Consider the following 13,435-nt stretch of genomic DNA (forward strand, 5'->3'; position numbering starts at 1 on the left):
GCATCATGATTGCATTTAATTGCTAAACTTCAGGTATGGAGTAGGCAGAGAACTGATTTAATAGCGATTTGTTTTCTGCCAGATAAATCTGGCAAAGAGAAGGGGGCTAGGGTGCTGAGAAGAGGTCAAGAAACTGAGAGTCCAGGGCATTGGAAAGGTCACCTACATGGATACTGAAATCGTCAAAAATTATTACAGGAGTAACGTTGGAGAGACAGAGAATTAAATGCGAAATTTCAGAACGAAGTCCAGCAACCTGGGGATCTTATACTTGACCTCCACAAGGAAGAGTTGTGGGTGACAGCATACATTTCAGATAAACTGGTGGTTTTAGTGAGGCAATAATGCCTAAACTGGTGATGAGAACTAATAAGTAGGATACCCACTCCATTTCCAGGTCCTGTTGTATTGATATATGGCATGTAGAGGAGAAAGCAATCATCAATTGACAGGGCTCCAGGGGAAAGGTATATGCATAGGGGAGAGCCAGATTTCTTAAAGCAAGGAGCTGAAAGGAACATTCAGCACTTTAGGGCATAGAAGATTTTATTAATAATAGACCTGACGCTCAGGAATGAGGCGACATGCTCAGGGTTACACATATACTGAGAATAGCTGAGGAAGAAATCCAATGCCTTTTCTACTACACTGAGTAATGGTTTTTATCTGACATATTAGGCATATACGAGCAAAAGGAACCACAAAGATCAGAAGCAGAAAGCGCGAAGCCAAAGAATGCCATGCTAAATCCCGCAAGCGCGAAAAAGTTCGCCAGCCCCGCAAAGCCTTGTGGGTCTTGTTGTTCTCCGCCGGTCTTGCGCGGAAAAGACCGAGTGGAGGGCGCATTGCATGGCGGGAGATATACTCCTATCAGGAAGCCCGTCCCGCCCCGGGAGCCAGGCGGCGTCTTCCGGAAGCGCGGGACGCTCGGTTTGTGGTGTCTTCGCTCTGGCCGCTGTGCGGTACTACAGTTACAGGTTCTATTTTCCGGAGACTTTACAATTTCAGGCTGCTTGAGGCCATTTGAGGCGAAATGGCTCCGAACGAGAGAGGATCACGTGGTGGCGATGGAGGGGCCGCCGCCACTTTAGGCGGCCCTTAGGGAAGAAGCCTGAGGGGCCCTCTTAGTCCTTGGAGCCTGTGCTTTCTTCCTTTGCCGGGCCTTGCCTACCGCGAAGATGAGCTCGGCCTGGGTCACTTCTTTCGAAAAGGCGCGTCTATGGATGTACCTGCAGGCGCTCGGCTTCGAGCCTTATCTGGCGACCATAGCCTGTGGAAATACCGTGTCACACACGCACTTCGGAGTGTAAGGACTGGGCTGGCGGCGGGGGAGTCTGAGACTGGTTACGTTGGCGCAGCCCGCCCTGTTGCGGACCGGCGGGTTGATAATTAAGGAGTCGGTTACTGTGGTTCGGCACTGGCTACAAAGCCTCTGCTCCCAGCGGCAGCTGACCTGGTGGCAGAGACTGTCCGTTATGGAACCTAGCCGGGAGCGCTTTGTAGGGAGTAGAGTCTGCAGTTGGGGCGGCTTAGTCCTGGTTTGGTCGTGAAGCTGGTTGGTCTGTGAAGTCGAGGGAGAGGTGGCGATTTGGTAACGGACAGCCAACGCCTTCCATTGTGTAGAAATGCCGTTAGGACTCAAGGGGGCCTTTTAAAGTAGTTGCTCTTTAGTTTATACTTTTTACTTCTTGGATCAGACTGAAGCATGCCACAGTTAGCAAAAAACCAGTGGAGAGTGGTACTAAGATGAAAAGTAAAAGCTCCTTCCTACTCTGCTACAAATGTTACAGTCTCATTATAAAAAGAAACACTTTGTTTATATTTCTGAGTCTTAGCAACTTCACACAGTATTATCTTTCCCACTGAAGGCCAACGAAAATTTGGGATGCGTAGGCTATTTCCTGTTGTCAATCTTATTGACGTTTGTAATTACGTTATTTCCATCCTTCTTGTGACAGTATTTAAATAATGTGCTTAGTCCTCTATTTCTTGATGTATTAATCTTAAAAGTATCTCTTGATTTCCCGCTAAGTAATTTCACAGTGAAGGTAGCTTTTTCTTTATACGAAAATTAGTTCACCTACACTTTGCTTTTGCTAAGTCGCTTCAGTCGTGTCCGACTCTGTGCGACCCCATAGACGGCAGCCCACCAGGCTCCGCCGTCCCTGGGATTCTCCAGGCAAGAACACCGGAGTAGGTTGCCATTTCCTTCTCCCCTACCCTCTTTTGCCTTCTCCCTTTTCTTGACTTTTTCAGCTGTATTAAAATTGCTTTACTGTCAAGGTTTAGGGACTCCTAACCTCTCTGTGCCTTAGTTTCCTCATCAGTAAAATGGGTGTAGACCTTCCATGGTGGCTCAGTGGTAAAGAATCTGCCTGCCAATGTAAGAGACACTGGTTGGAACCCTGGGTGGGAAAGATCCCCTGGAGAAGGAAATGGCAACCCACTCCAGCCTTCTTGCCTGGAGACTCCTGTGGACAGAGGAGCCTGGCAGGGCTCCAGTTGGTGGGACACAAGTGAGCATCTGCTGTCAAGGTTTAGAGCTGTAATTATAATAAGTTTTGCTTGGAAACTATTTGTTTAGAAGTTACTACTATTTATATATAGAAATGCTTTGTCTAGCCTAAAAATTGACAACCAGTGGGTAGCATTTATCAAGTTATGATTATGTATTAATAAATGTTCCATTTATCTCACATGATTTGATGCCCCAAAGTATGGCAGAGAAGTTTAAATCTTCTTGAGGCCTCCACTGAGAATGATTCCCATTGTCAGTGTATCCTCTCTATTGTTTTGGCAATCTTAGTTTTTTCTCTGCTCTGGTTTATACAATTGCAGTCTGCTTTCTGCCTTTGAAAATTAAGTAAAACCAGTCAAGCTTTGGTTCAGTGATGATTTTTTGTTTTTTTAAAACATTGGCATAGATTTCCACCCCCCACCTCCCCACCATGTCTTTAGAGTCATCTCAGTTGGTTAGTGGGAGGGATCTACTGTTTTGAAACAGGCATCCCCTTTAAAATTCTTTAAGCATGAATGTGGCATCAAATTTGCTTTAAAATTAAAAAAAAAAATTGATTCACTTATTTGTTTCTCGCATACACACGCACACATCAGTTCAGTTCAGTCCAGTCACTCAGTCGTGTCCAACTCTTTGGGGTCTCTTTGTGACCCCATGGACTGTAGCGTGCTAGGCCTCCCTGTCCATCACCAACTCCTGGAGCTTGCTCAAACTCATGTCCATTGAGTCGGTGATGCCATCCAGCCATCTCATCCTCTGCCATCCCCTTCTCCTCCTGCCTTCAGTCTTTCCCAGCATCAGGGTCAGGGTCAGGCCTTTGCAGCAGGTGGCCAGAGTATTGGAGTTTCAGCTTTAGCATCAGTCCTTTCAATGAATATTCAGGACTGATTTCCTTTAGGATTGACTGGTTTGATCTCCATGCCATCCAAGGGACTCTTAAGAGTCTTCTCCAACACCACAGTTCAAAAGCATCAGTTCATTGCCGCTTAGCTTTCTTTATAGTCCAACTCTCACATTCATACATGACTACTGGAAAAACCCATAGCTTTGACTAGACGGAACTTTGTTGGCAAAATAATGTCTCTGCTTTTTAATATGCGCGTGTGCACGCATACACACATATACACACATATATAGGCTGTGCTGTGTGTATCATGCACCATGCAGGGATCTTAGTTTCCTGGCCAGGGATTGAACTCACACCCTGTGCAGTGGAGTGTGGAGTCTTAACCACTGGACCCATCAGGGAAGTCCCAGATTCACTTATATATGTTGGTGCAAAATTTTATGTGTTTCTAGTTTCTGTGAGCATGTAATTGCATAGTCACTTTGCTTGTAAAGTTAAATGTACACTTAACATGATCAAGTAATTCCATTCCTAGATATTTTCCCCAGAGATTTGCATTTATGGAAAAATCATGCTGGTTGCATTACAGAGAATGGATTAGAGGGAGAATCAAGGCTTTGCAGTTAGGTGGACCTAAACTACAGAAGGCAGTGAGAATGGAAAAAAAAGGTGATTAATTCACTTGTTTACTCAACACATGTTAATTGAGCACAGTATTGGACCTGGGTATACAGTGGTAAGGGACTTCCCTGGTGGCTCAAATGGTAAAGCGTCTGTCTACAATGCGGGAGACCCGGGTTCGGTCCCTGGGTCGGGAAGATCCCCTGGAGAAGGCAGCCCACTCCAGTACTATTGCCTGGAAAATCCCATGGATGGAGGAGCCTGGTAGGCTACAGTCCATGGGGTCGCAAAGAGTCGGACACGACTGAGCAACTTCACTTCACTATACAGTGGTAAACAGAGCAAACATAAGCTTTTCCCTTATAAAATTTTAGTCTAGTGGGTGAACAAACTTTTCTTTAAAGGTTATCTTTTTAAAAATTAGAAGAGTTGAAGAGAACAGGGTACTATGTGAAAAAAAAAATAACAGGTTTGAGAGATGATAAGGAGGTAGGAACTTTATTTGTATTTTTTTGAAGAATAGAAACATTCCAAGGATAAGAGTTGTTTGACAAAAAGTTAAGTGTGGGAATTTTAATGTTAACGTTTTTCCAACTCAAAGGTTTATTTCAGGAAAACAGCTTTATGTGTTCACAGAAGTACTTAGATCTGTTTGTCATGTCATCTGTATTATGAGGAAAATCAAACTACATTCTAATGTTGTTGACATTAAATAAAATACTTCATGTTAAAGCTGCAAGTACAGCTACTAACTTCATATGACTGTGGTGGAGATTAGCTGAGTTACTGCTTGTAAAAGGCTTAGTTAAAATAATACCTGACTAATAAAGTCAATAAATTTTAAGTCTTTTATTGTCAGAAAATGTCGGTTGGTATCACATCTTCACTTATCTTAGCCATGGTTTTCTCTTCACCTAATTAGACTTTCCTTTTCTTTTTGTAGAATGTGTTCATTGAAATAAAGTTCTACCAGTTTTCTTCTATTTGATCTATATTTTCAGAACCAAAATATAAAAACTTGCATGTGTTTCTTAATTGGTTATAAATGTATACATGAAATAGAAAAATTAATTTGTTGTGACCTCTTGAACAGAATGAAAACTACTAATTTGTGTCAAACTCTTACACAGCTTTTTGTGATACTTACTTTTATTAACCTTTTCTTTTTTCCTGCTTTTATTTCCTTTTAAACCATAGGAACATGTTTGACAAGCTGAACCGTGATACTTTTCACATAGTTTCTTATTTTTTGTTTCAAACACTTGACAAGTCTCTCACCAAAGAAGTTTTCAAGTGAGTAAAAGTTATTTTACTTTTGTAAGGGACTTAAAAAAAGGATTATGACTTGATATAGCGAGAATTTCAACTATTATTTTGAATGTATGTTGTAAAAACTAGATTTGGATCTTACAGATTTAGTACTTAACCTTTACTAATCTGAGTCCTTTTTTCCAGTACTTGAATTCATGGTAGATTTCATAAGTAATATGGATTTTATTTTATACATATATAATTCCTAACTTTCTTCATAGTCTTAATTATTAGAATAATTAATTGATACTAATCTAACCATGCACTTAATTTTAATTTTTGTTGTTAATTACCCCTTTACTCCTTTTTTTATAGGCAATATTGTATGTCTGTTTTTATTTCCTAAAATCTCTGTAAATCATTATTATTTTTGTCATAATGTATAAAAGTGTCAAGTGCTATAGACAAAGATCATTCCTATTAAGTTTAGCTTGTTGTCCTATACTGTTGTATATTAAATAGTATAAGAAGAGATAAAAATGTGAATAATCACTAACCTTGATTCCAAGTTATTTTTTAGGTGATTTGGGTTTCATCTATCATAAAAAAATGTTCAAATTTGTTTTAATATTTATATTGTGTCATCATTCTCTTAACTAGTAAGTCCATTGTTTTTATTTATGATCATTTAATAGTCTTGCCTTCAGTTAAAGTTTTGAGTGACCAAGAGAACAAGTATATTTCAAACATATTTTGGAAATCCCTATCACTATGTTTTGGGCTTCCCTGGTGGTTCAGCAGTAAAGAATCTGACTGCAATGCAGGAGACAGGGATTCAATCCCTGGGTTGAGAAGATCCCCTGGAGAAGGGCATGGCAACCCACTCCGGTATTCTTGCCTGGAGAACCCATGGACAAAGGAGCCTGGCGGGCTATAGTTCAGAGGGTTGTAAAGAGTCAGACACAACTGAAGCAACTTAGCAAGCATTCAGGCATCACCAAGTTATAGGGCTTCTGCTGCTCAGATAAAAATAGATTTTTGGATTTTTTTTCCTCATTATAAACAAAATAGAGCTTATTTAAAGCAATTCAGCAAATACGGAAAAAGTTAAAGAAGTAAAAATCATTCTTAAACCCAACTAGAGAATATCACTGTTGTTATTCCAGCCTTTTAATCTTTTTTCTATGCATACTAATTTTTTTTCTATGAATACACAAGGTATGTTATGCTATAGAAATATGAAAAATATGGGGCCTTCAGCAAATAATCATGCCTCAGAATAGAAATTTAGATAAAACTGATTATCAGTGGGAACCAATAGGCAAATTTTACTAAAACTGAATTTTTAATAATTTTATATCTTGTTTGTCAACAAAACAGTAGCACCTACTGACTGGATATGGGTTATCTCTAGGGGTCATGATCTCTTAGGCCATTCTTCCTATGTTTTTCATGTGTAACCATTTATGTTTCTCTCTTTTGCCCCAGGCTTAACACACTAATTTATTTATACCATCTTTATGTGTTAGCCTAGTAAATTCGTTGAGCATGTTTTCTTCTTTAACTGATTTTCAGTAATTTTAATAGTGATTCATTTCTATGTTCATCCTTATGTATTCATTGATTATTCATACTAAACTGAGTTTAACCCTATAGATGTTTATAAAGAAAAAGACCTAATTTCTTAAAAGTTGGTCTTTCTAGTTGAAATTTATGAATGTTAGCCTTCAGTTCAGTTCAGTCGTGCAATCGTGTCTGACTCTTTATGACTCCATGGACTGCAGCATGCCAGGCAGACTTCCTTGTCCATCACCACTCCCGGAGCCCACTCAAACTCATGTCCATCTAGTCGATGATGCCATCCAACCATCTCTTCCTCTGTCTTTCCCTTCTCCTCCCACCTTCAATCTTTTCCAGCATCAGGGTCTTTTCCAATGAGTCAGTTCTTTGCATCAGGTGGCCAAAGTATTGGAGCTTCAGCTTCAGCATCAGTCCTTCCAATGAATATTCAGGACTGATTTCCTTTAGGATTGACTGGTTTGATCTCCTTATAGTCCAAGGGACCCTCAAGAGTCTTCTCCAACACCACAGTTGGAAAGCATCAATTCTTTTGAACTCAGCTTTCTTTATAGTCCAACTCTCACATCCGTACGTGACTACTGGAAAAACCATAGCCTTGACTGGGTGGCCCTTTGTTGGCAAAGTAATGTCTCTGCTTTTTAATATACTGTCTAGGTTGGTAATAGCTTTTCTTCCAAGGAGCAGTGTCTTTTAATTTCATGGCTGTAGGAACTATCTGCAGTGATTTTGGAGCCCAAGAAAATAAAGTCAGTCACTGTTTCCATTGTTTCCCCATCTATTTGCCATGAAGTGATGGGACCAGATGCCATGATCTTTGTTTTCTGAATGTTGAGCTTTAAGCCAACAATGTTAGCCTTGATTTAGCAATAATGTTTCTAGTGAGTGAGTGAGTGAGTGAGTGAAAGTCACTCAGTCCTGTCTGACTCTTTGCAACCCATGGACTGTAGTCCATGGAATTCTCCAGGCAAGAATACTGAAGTGGGTAGCCATTACCTTCTCCGGGGAATCTTCCCAATCCAGGGGTCAAACCCAGGTCTCCCACATTGCAGGTGGATTCTTTGCCAGCTGAGCCACCAGGGAAGCCCAAGAATACTGGAGTGGGTAGCCTATCCCTTTTTCAGTGGATCTTCCTGACCCAGTAATTGAACCAGGGTCTCCTGCATTGCAGGCAGATTCTTTATCAGCTGAGCTAGGAGATAAATTTAATATTTTAAAGTTTTGCTGAGTTTGTTTTTTTGTTCATAATTCTAATTTTTATATTTGTTTTAAAGACATTGTTGGCCTCCATTTGATCAAAAACGTGAAGTTGAATTCCGAAAACTTTGCTGTGAATGGTTAAAAAAGATTTCTGTGAGTATTCTCTTTCTAAAAGATGCAAACTTTTGAGCAGTTGAAAACTACAATTTTTTGTCTGGCTTTATTGAGGTACATTAATTTTTTTAAAGGTGAAATCTTAATGGTTTTATGCTAACAGTATAAATAAGAAATATCAGAATAATACTTTCTGGTGGTTTTGACTGGGACTCTGTTTCTAGGAAACCATTTTTTTGACTAAGTGCCTTGGAAATAGGTTTTTGAGTTCTAGGAATTTATATAACAGTTTTTGTTTAAAAAAATAATTTTGACTGTAGATTATTTTAGCTTGTGTCCCCAAATAGTATCAGTAATTGTGACTTTAAATTTTAATTACTTTTTGTGACTGAGTCTACCAAGAGCTTAGAAAGATTCAAAAATTTAACTTGTAGTTCAAATGGAATAATTCTGATAAATCCTGTTGTGCTTCAAAAACAGTATGATGTAAATATAAAGGTTATCATTGATAATGTCTTCAAATTGTCTTATTTCTTTTTATCATAGGCTGAATGTGGAAGTAGCTTTCCTCAAGTTGTTGGTTCACTATTTCTATTTCCAGTTGGTCCTAAGTTTATTCATACAATGTATCACTTTGCAAGATTTGTTGCAGTAAAATATATAAAAACCCATTCTAAAAGTAAGTTAAGCTTATGGTAAGATTTTTTTTTTTCTCTTTGATTCTTAGTTTTTATTATTTCTTATAATTTGTAAGTCATCAAGAGAGTTTAATAAGGTAAGATAAAAATATTACTTTATCTCAAAAGGCAAATAGTTAATATTTTATTGGAACTGCAGTTTGAAATCCTGTCATAATGAATATAAGTAGCAATGCAGATTATTATGTTCTAATACAGGGTTGGGGAACATTTTCTATGTGAGATCTGACAGTGAATATTTTAGGCTTTGTGGACCACATAAGAGTCTGTCACATGTACCTCTCTGAATTTTTAAAAAAGTTTTTTGTAATACAACTCCTTAAAAATGTAGAAAGCAGGCCTGGTTTGCTGACCTCACACAAATGGGCCAGGTTAGACCTACAGGTTATAGTTTGCCTATAATACATTATATTAAATATTGTATTGAATTTGTTAGAGATTTAGTTTGGCTACTGGCAATGTGTTGGAATATTTTGGTTTGAAATTGTGTTTTAAAGGGATTTGATCTATTTGCTAAATCTTAGAAACAAAATACTGGATTTTTACTCTAAGACTTAATGCCATTTGTAGCTTATTAAATATACTGCTCTGTTTAATTGAATTATGCTCATAAAACATGGGAGGAAAAAGATGAAAACGTTGGTGCAGTACAATCCCATCTTCCAGTTTCTAGAGATAACCACTGCTGACATTTTGATTTATTTTCTTTTAGGTGTTTTGTTGTTGTTGTTTGTTTTTTTAGTGTCATATTGTACATTTTAATTATTTTGAGTAAGTAATACACTCTCATGATTCAAAATTCAGAAAGTGAAAAGTGTCTTCCACCTCTGACTGTCTAGTGATATCTATAGAGGAGCCATCTATAATCTAGGTTACCTGGATTCCCTTTTCAGAAGCAGCCATTGGAATCAGTAATTCTGACAAATATGTATATATTCTTTTTAAACCCTAAATGGTGACAGTTTTCAGTCTTGTATTTTTTATGTAACAGTGTATATTGGAGATCATCACATATCAGTTCATAGATCTTAATTCTTTTTCTCTCTTTGGAACTGGGTATTTGAATGGGTGTGTCATAGTGTATTTAATTACACATTTGTTCTGACAGACATTTGGCTTTTTTTCCCCCTAATATTTTACTATAAAAACAATGGTACAAGGACAAACTTTATACATATATCATTTTGTGTGTGTTCAAAGTACATATTGTGTTTGTGTGTATATGTATTTGTGTGTATATATATATATGTACAGTACCTTTTTTCTAGTTTATCGTCTCTGTATGGTTTTTTAAAACATGTACATGTGATCTCATTTTATAAGTATTTGCATGTTTTAAATTTAATGTGGCATGAGCACTTTACCAGTTTTTCTATTAGATGATCCATTTTAGTTACTTGTAACCCAAACTATTTTATATGAATTATGTGTATTTGGATTTGGCACGAGTTTATTGTACATAAAGCTTTTAGGCATGGGTTATCTGATTTCTTATTTAAAGCAGTTTCATTTACCATATTCAGTTTATGGATGACTTCTATATCCAATAAACTCATCTCCTGTTAAATATTTAGAATTTTTGATTTCTTTGTGGGTGATCTAGCACCTGGATTTGTCATGTTAAGTATTGTTGTGAGGCCATTGTTTTCCAACATATCTATCTTTATTGTATTAGCCATCTTAAAGTAGGATTTATTACATTTTATTGCACGTGAAAACCCGAACTCTAAAATGTTTGGATGGATTTTTCTCAGGGTCTGCTTTGATCATTAGTAACATAGCCAAGAATTACTTGAGAGATGGAGATTGGTTTTATTTGGTTGTCTTGTCCTGTTTTGGTCTTACGAGGAAGAAAAGTAGGCTGATGGCAGCAATGAAGGTGATGTGATCTCACCTCATCCCTTTTAATTTTCTTCCTTTGTTGTTAAAAGGTGTGTTAAGAAGTTGCTTATGTGTAACAGCATATTTGTTCACGGATGTTTTGTGCTGCGGTAATAAGAATTATTTTGGGCAGATGGATTCTAAAAATTTTTAGTTATGTAAAATAACTCAACTTCAGATAATCCTTTTTTGTGTATGTTCAGTCGTTTAGTTATGTCACACTCTTTGCGACCCCATGGATCATAGTCTGCCAGGCTCTTTCTGTCCATGGAATTTTCCAGGCGAGACTACTGGAGTGGGTTGCCATTTCCTACACCAGGTGATCTTCCTGACCCAGGGATCAAACCCTTCTCTCTTATATCTCATGCGTTGGCAGGCGGATTCTTTACCACTGTACCATCTGGGAAGTCCCCAATCCTTTTTTAGTTACCGTTTTTAAAAAACAGGTCATCCTTGCTTTTATTGAAATGAGTTGTATCTTTGTGTGTATTGTCATACCAGCTTTTAAGGAGTTGTTAGTTAAATGAGGTTGTTAATTTCTCAACAGTCTCACATTTTTTATATTTATTAGCTTGTAAGTCCAAGTTTGGACTTTCCTTGTGGCTCAGACGGAAAGAATCTGCCTGTAATGTTGGAGACCTGGGTTCGATCCCTGCGTTGGGAAGATCCCCTTGGAGGAAGGCATGGCAACCCACTTGAGTATTCTTGCCTGGAGAATCCCCATGGACAGAGGAGCCTGGTGGGCTACAGTCCATGGGTTGCAGAGTTGGACATGACTGAGCAACTAAGCACAGCACAGCACAAGTCTGCTGCTGCTGCTGCTGCTAAGTCGCTTCAGTCATGTCCGACTCTGTGTGATCACATAGATGGCAGTCCACCAGGCTCCGCTGTCCCTGGGATTCTCCAGGCAAGAGCACAAGTCTAAGTTTTCTATATTTTATCTTCCATGTAGATTCTTCTATACGTTTTACAGAGACATTTAATGTAAAACCACAAGATTTACACATATGCCTTGCCAGATGCCTTGTAGCACGTAATAGATTTTTACAAGTTTTGCAAAGAGAAGATTGTGTTACCCGAAAATATCAAGAAAATACACAGTAAGTAATACTTTGATAGTTAGAAAATGAAAATTCCTTTCTTTTTGAACAAATGTCATCAGTATCCCTTTGGTGGCAGTAATTCATGAATACCTCAAAACCCCTTGGCAATTACCTTTTATCTTTCCATTTTAAAGGCTAATCACTTCTGAATAAAGTACTTTAGAACTTTAGGCATGCTATAAATGAAAGTTTAGAGAAAAGGAGGATATCATTTTTGTTCAAAAATTCAGTTTCTTCAGGTATTTTTTCTTTTAAACATGGAAATAAAATTTTAAGCTGTAATTACAGTGCTCATTCTATTTTGTATCCTTTTTTCTCTTGATATTTTATTCTGTAAATTTTTCCATATTGCTTTAATGTATTACTTTTAATATCTACTTAGCATCTGTTGAGAAGGTATACCGGTTTCTTTAGCCATTTTATATTGTCTTATATTTATTTACGTTCATCTATTCAGCACATTTTTTTTATCTGTACCTCTGTGTGCCAGATATTGGTTATACACTGGTCCTATAGCATTAAACAAAGAGGCAAGGTTCTTACTCCGAAGACATAGGTTATGTCTGATTTTTAATAATAATAAACAACTGTAGTAAGATAGCTTTTTAAATGCTGTCTTATCTATTATGAAAGCTACAAAATCCTTTGAAATCTTCTTAAAACAGCAATGTTGCCTGCCTTAGGTAACATTTAAATTTATCCCCTAAGAATGTGAGGTAAGGATAAGAGAGCAGAGTAGTCTGACCTCCAGCATTTTTACTTGAAGTCAGAGTTTATGAACCAAGAAGTTCTGGTTTATCTCAATAGTCTGCCTATATGTTAAATCACTCTTGTAATTCTTAAAGGGAGCCTAGAGCCCCTTTAAGACTAGCTACTGGTATATTTGGAAGAGTAGACCTTGGAGGTCTTGAGTAAAGATATGAAATGAGGGGAAATATCAAAATGGGCTCTATTGTTGTAATAGAATTATAGCTGTCATTTTGTATGTTTTGTTGCAGATTGTCAGTTAAACAGGTACGAAATTTGAGATCAGAATGTATGGGACTGCAAAACCAAATAAAAAAGTAAGTGACTTCTAGAGCTGAAAGTTGCCTGAAGTATTAGTTTAACCTCATGCATGTTATAGGTTTAAAAAAAAAACAAACGAGATTAGTTAAAATAACATTTCAATACCTAGTTGATAATAAGACAAAAACATAGATTCCTAGTCCAGTTCTTCTAATAAATTATGATAGCTTTGAGGTTAAGTTTTATTTTTGCTTTTAATGGGAATGGTTGTTAGTGGGTGGGTTTGCAGATTAATTAGCTCTTTGGATGGTAAGTTACCTTTTTTTTTTAATTGACTAATGAGATTATTTAATTTTTAACTAGAATGGAACCCTGTGATGACCAAAGTAATATACAAGAGAAAATTCAAAAGGTGAGACAACTTCTGAAGGGAGAAATTTAATCTTTCTTTTGTGATATGCAGTGTTTACTTACTTAACTGAACTCATGTATGTCTCTTTTTGTAACAGTGTTATACTTTTTTTTAACTCATAAGTTGTATGGACATAAAAGTATCAACAGGTGCCTTTCAGACACTTGAATATAATGGAAAAAACTAGCTTATAATCAATCAGTC

The 13,435-nt window shown here is 37.5% G+C and overlaps 1 protein-coding gene across 6 annotated transcripts in view; it reads left to right on the forward strand.

Moving 5' to 3' along the window:
• Positions 1 to 844: 844 nt before the first annotated feature.
• HAUS6 (HAUS augmin like complex subunit 6) overlaps positions 845 to 13,435 on the forward strand; it is a 39,618-nt gene continuing 27,027 nt past the window's right edge. For 2 of the 6 annotated variants that reach the window (XM_081499091.1, XM_081499099.1), the window contains exons 1-7: positions 845 to 1,306; positions 5,184 to 5,279; positions 8,090 to 8,168; positions 8,676 to 8,808; positions 11,661 to 11,808; positions 12,810 to 12,875; positions 13,183 to 13,231. In XM_081499091.1, coding sequence (XP_081355217.1) covers positions 1,179 to 1,306; positions 5,184 to 5,279; positions 8,090 to 8,168; positions 8,676 to 8,808; positions 11,661 to 11,808; positions 12,810 to 12,875; positions 13,183 to 13,231 — 699 coding nt within the window. In that variant the 5' untranslated portion in view covers positions 845 to 1,178. Of the gene's footprint in view, positions 1,307 to 1,366; positions 1,592 to 3,900; positions 4,035 to 5,183; positions 5,280 to 8,089; positions 8,169 to 8,675; positions 8,809 to 11,660; positions 11,809 to 12,809; positions 12,876 to 13,182; positions 13,232 to 13,435 lie in introns of those variants that run through there. The other 4 variants (XM_081499115.1, XM_081499107.1, XM_081499103.1 and 1 more) reach the window with 4 other exon arrangements.

Source organism: Giraffa tippelskirchi, chromosome 1 (assembly GCF_054371585.1).
Source record: "Giraffa tippelskirchi isolate mGirTip1 chromosome 1, T2T-mGirTip1v1.2.pri, whole genome shotgun sequence".
Taxonomy (NCBI): domain Eukaryota; kingdom Metazoa; phylum Chordata; class Mammalia; order Artiodactyla; family Giraffidae; genus Giraffa; species Giraffa tippelskirchi.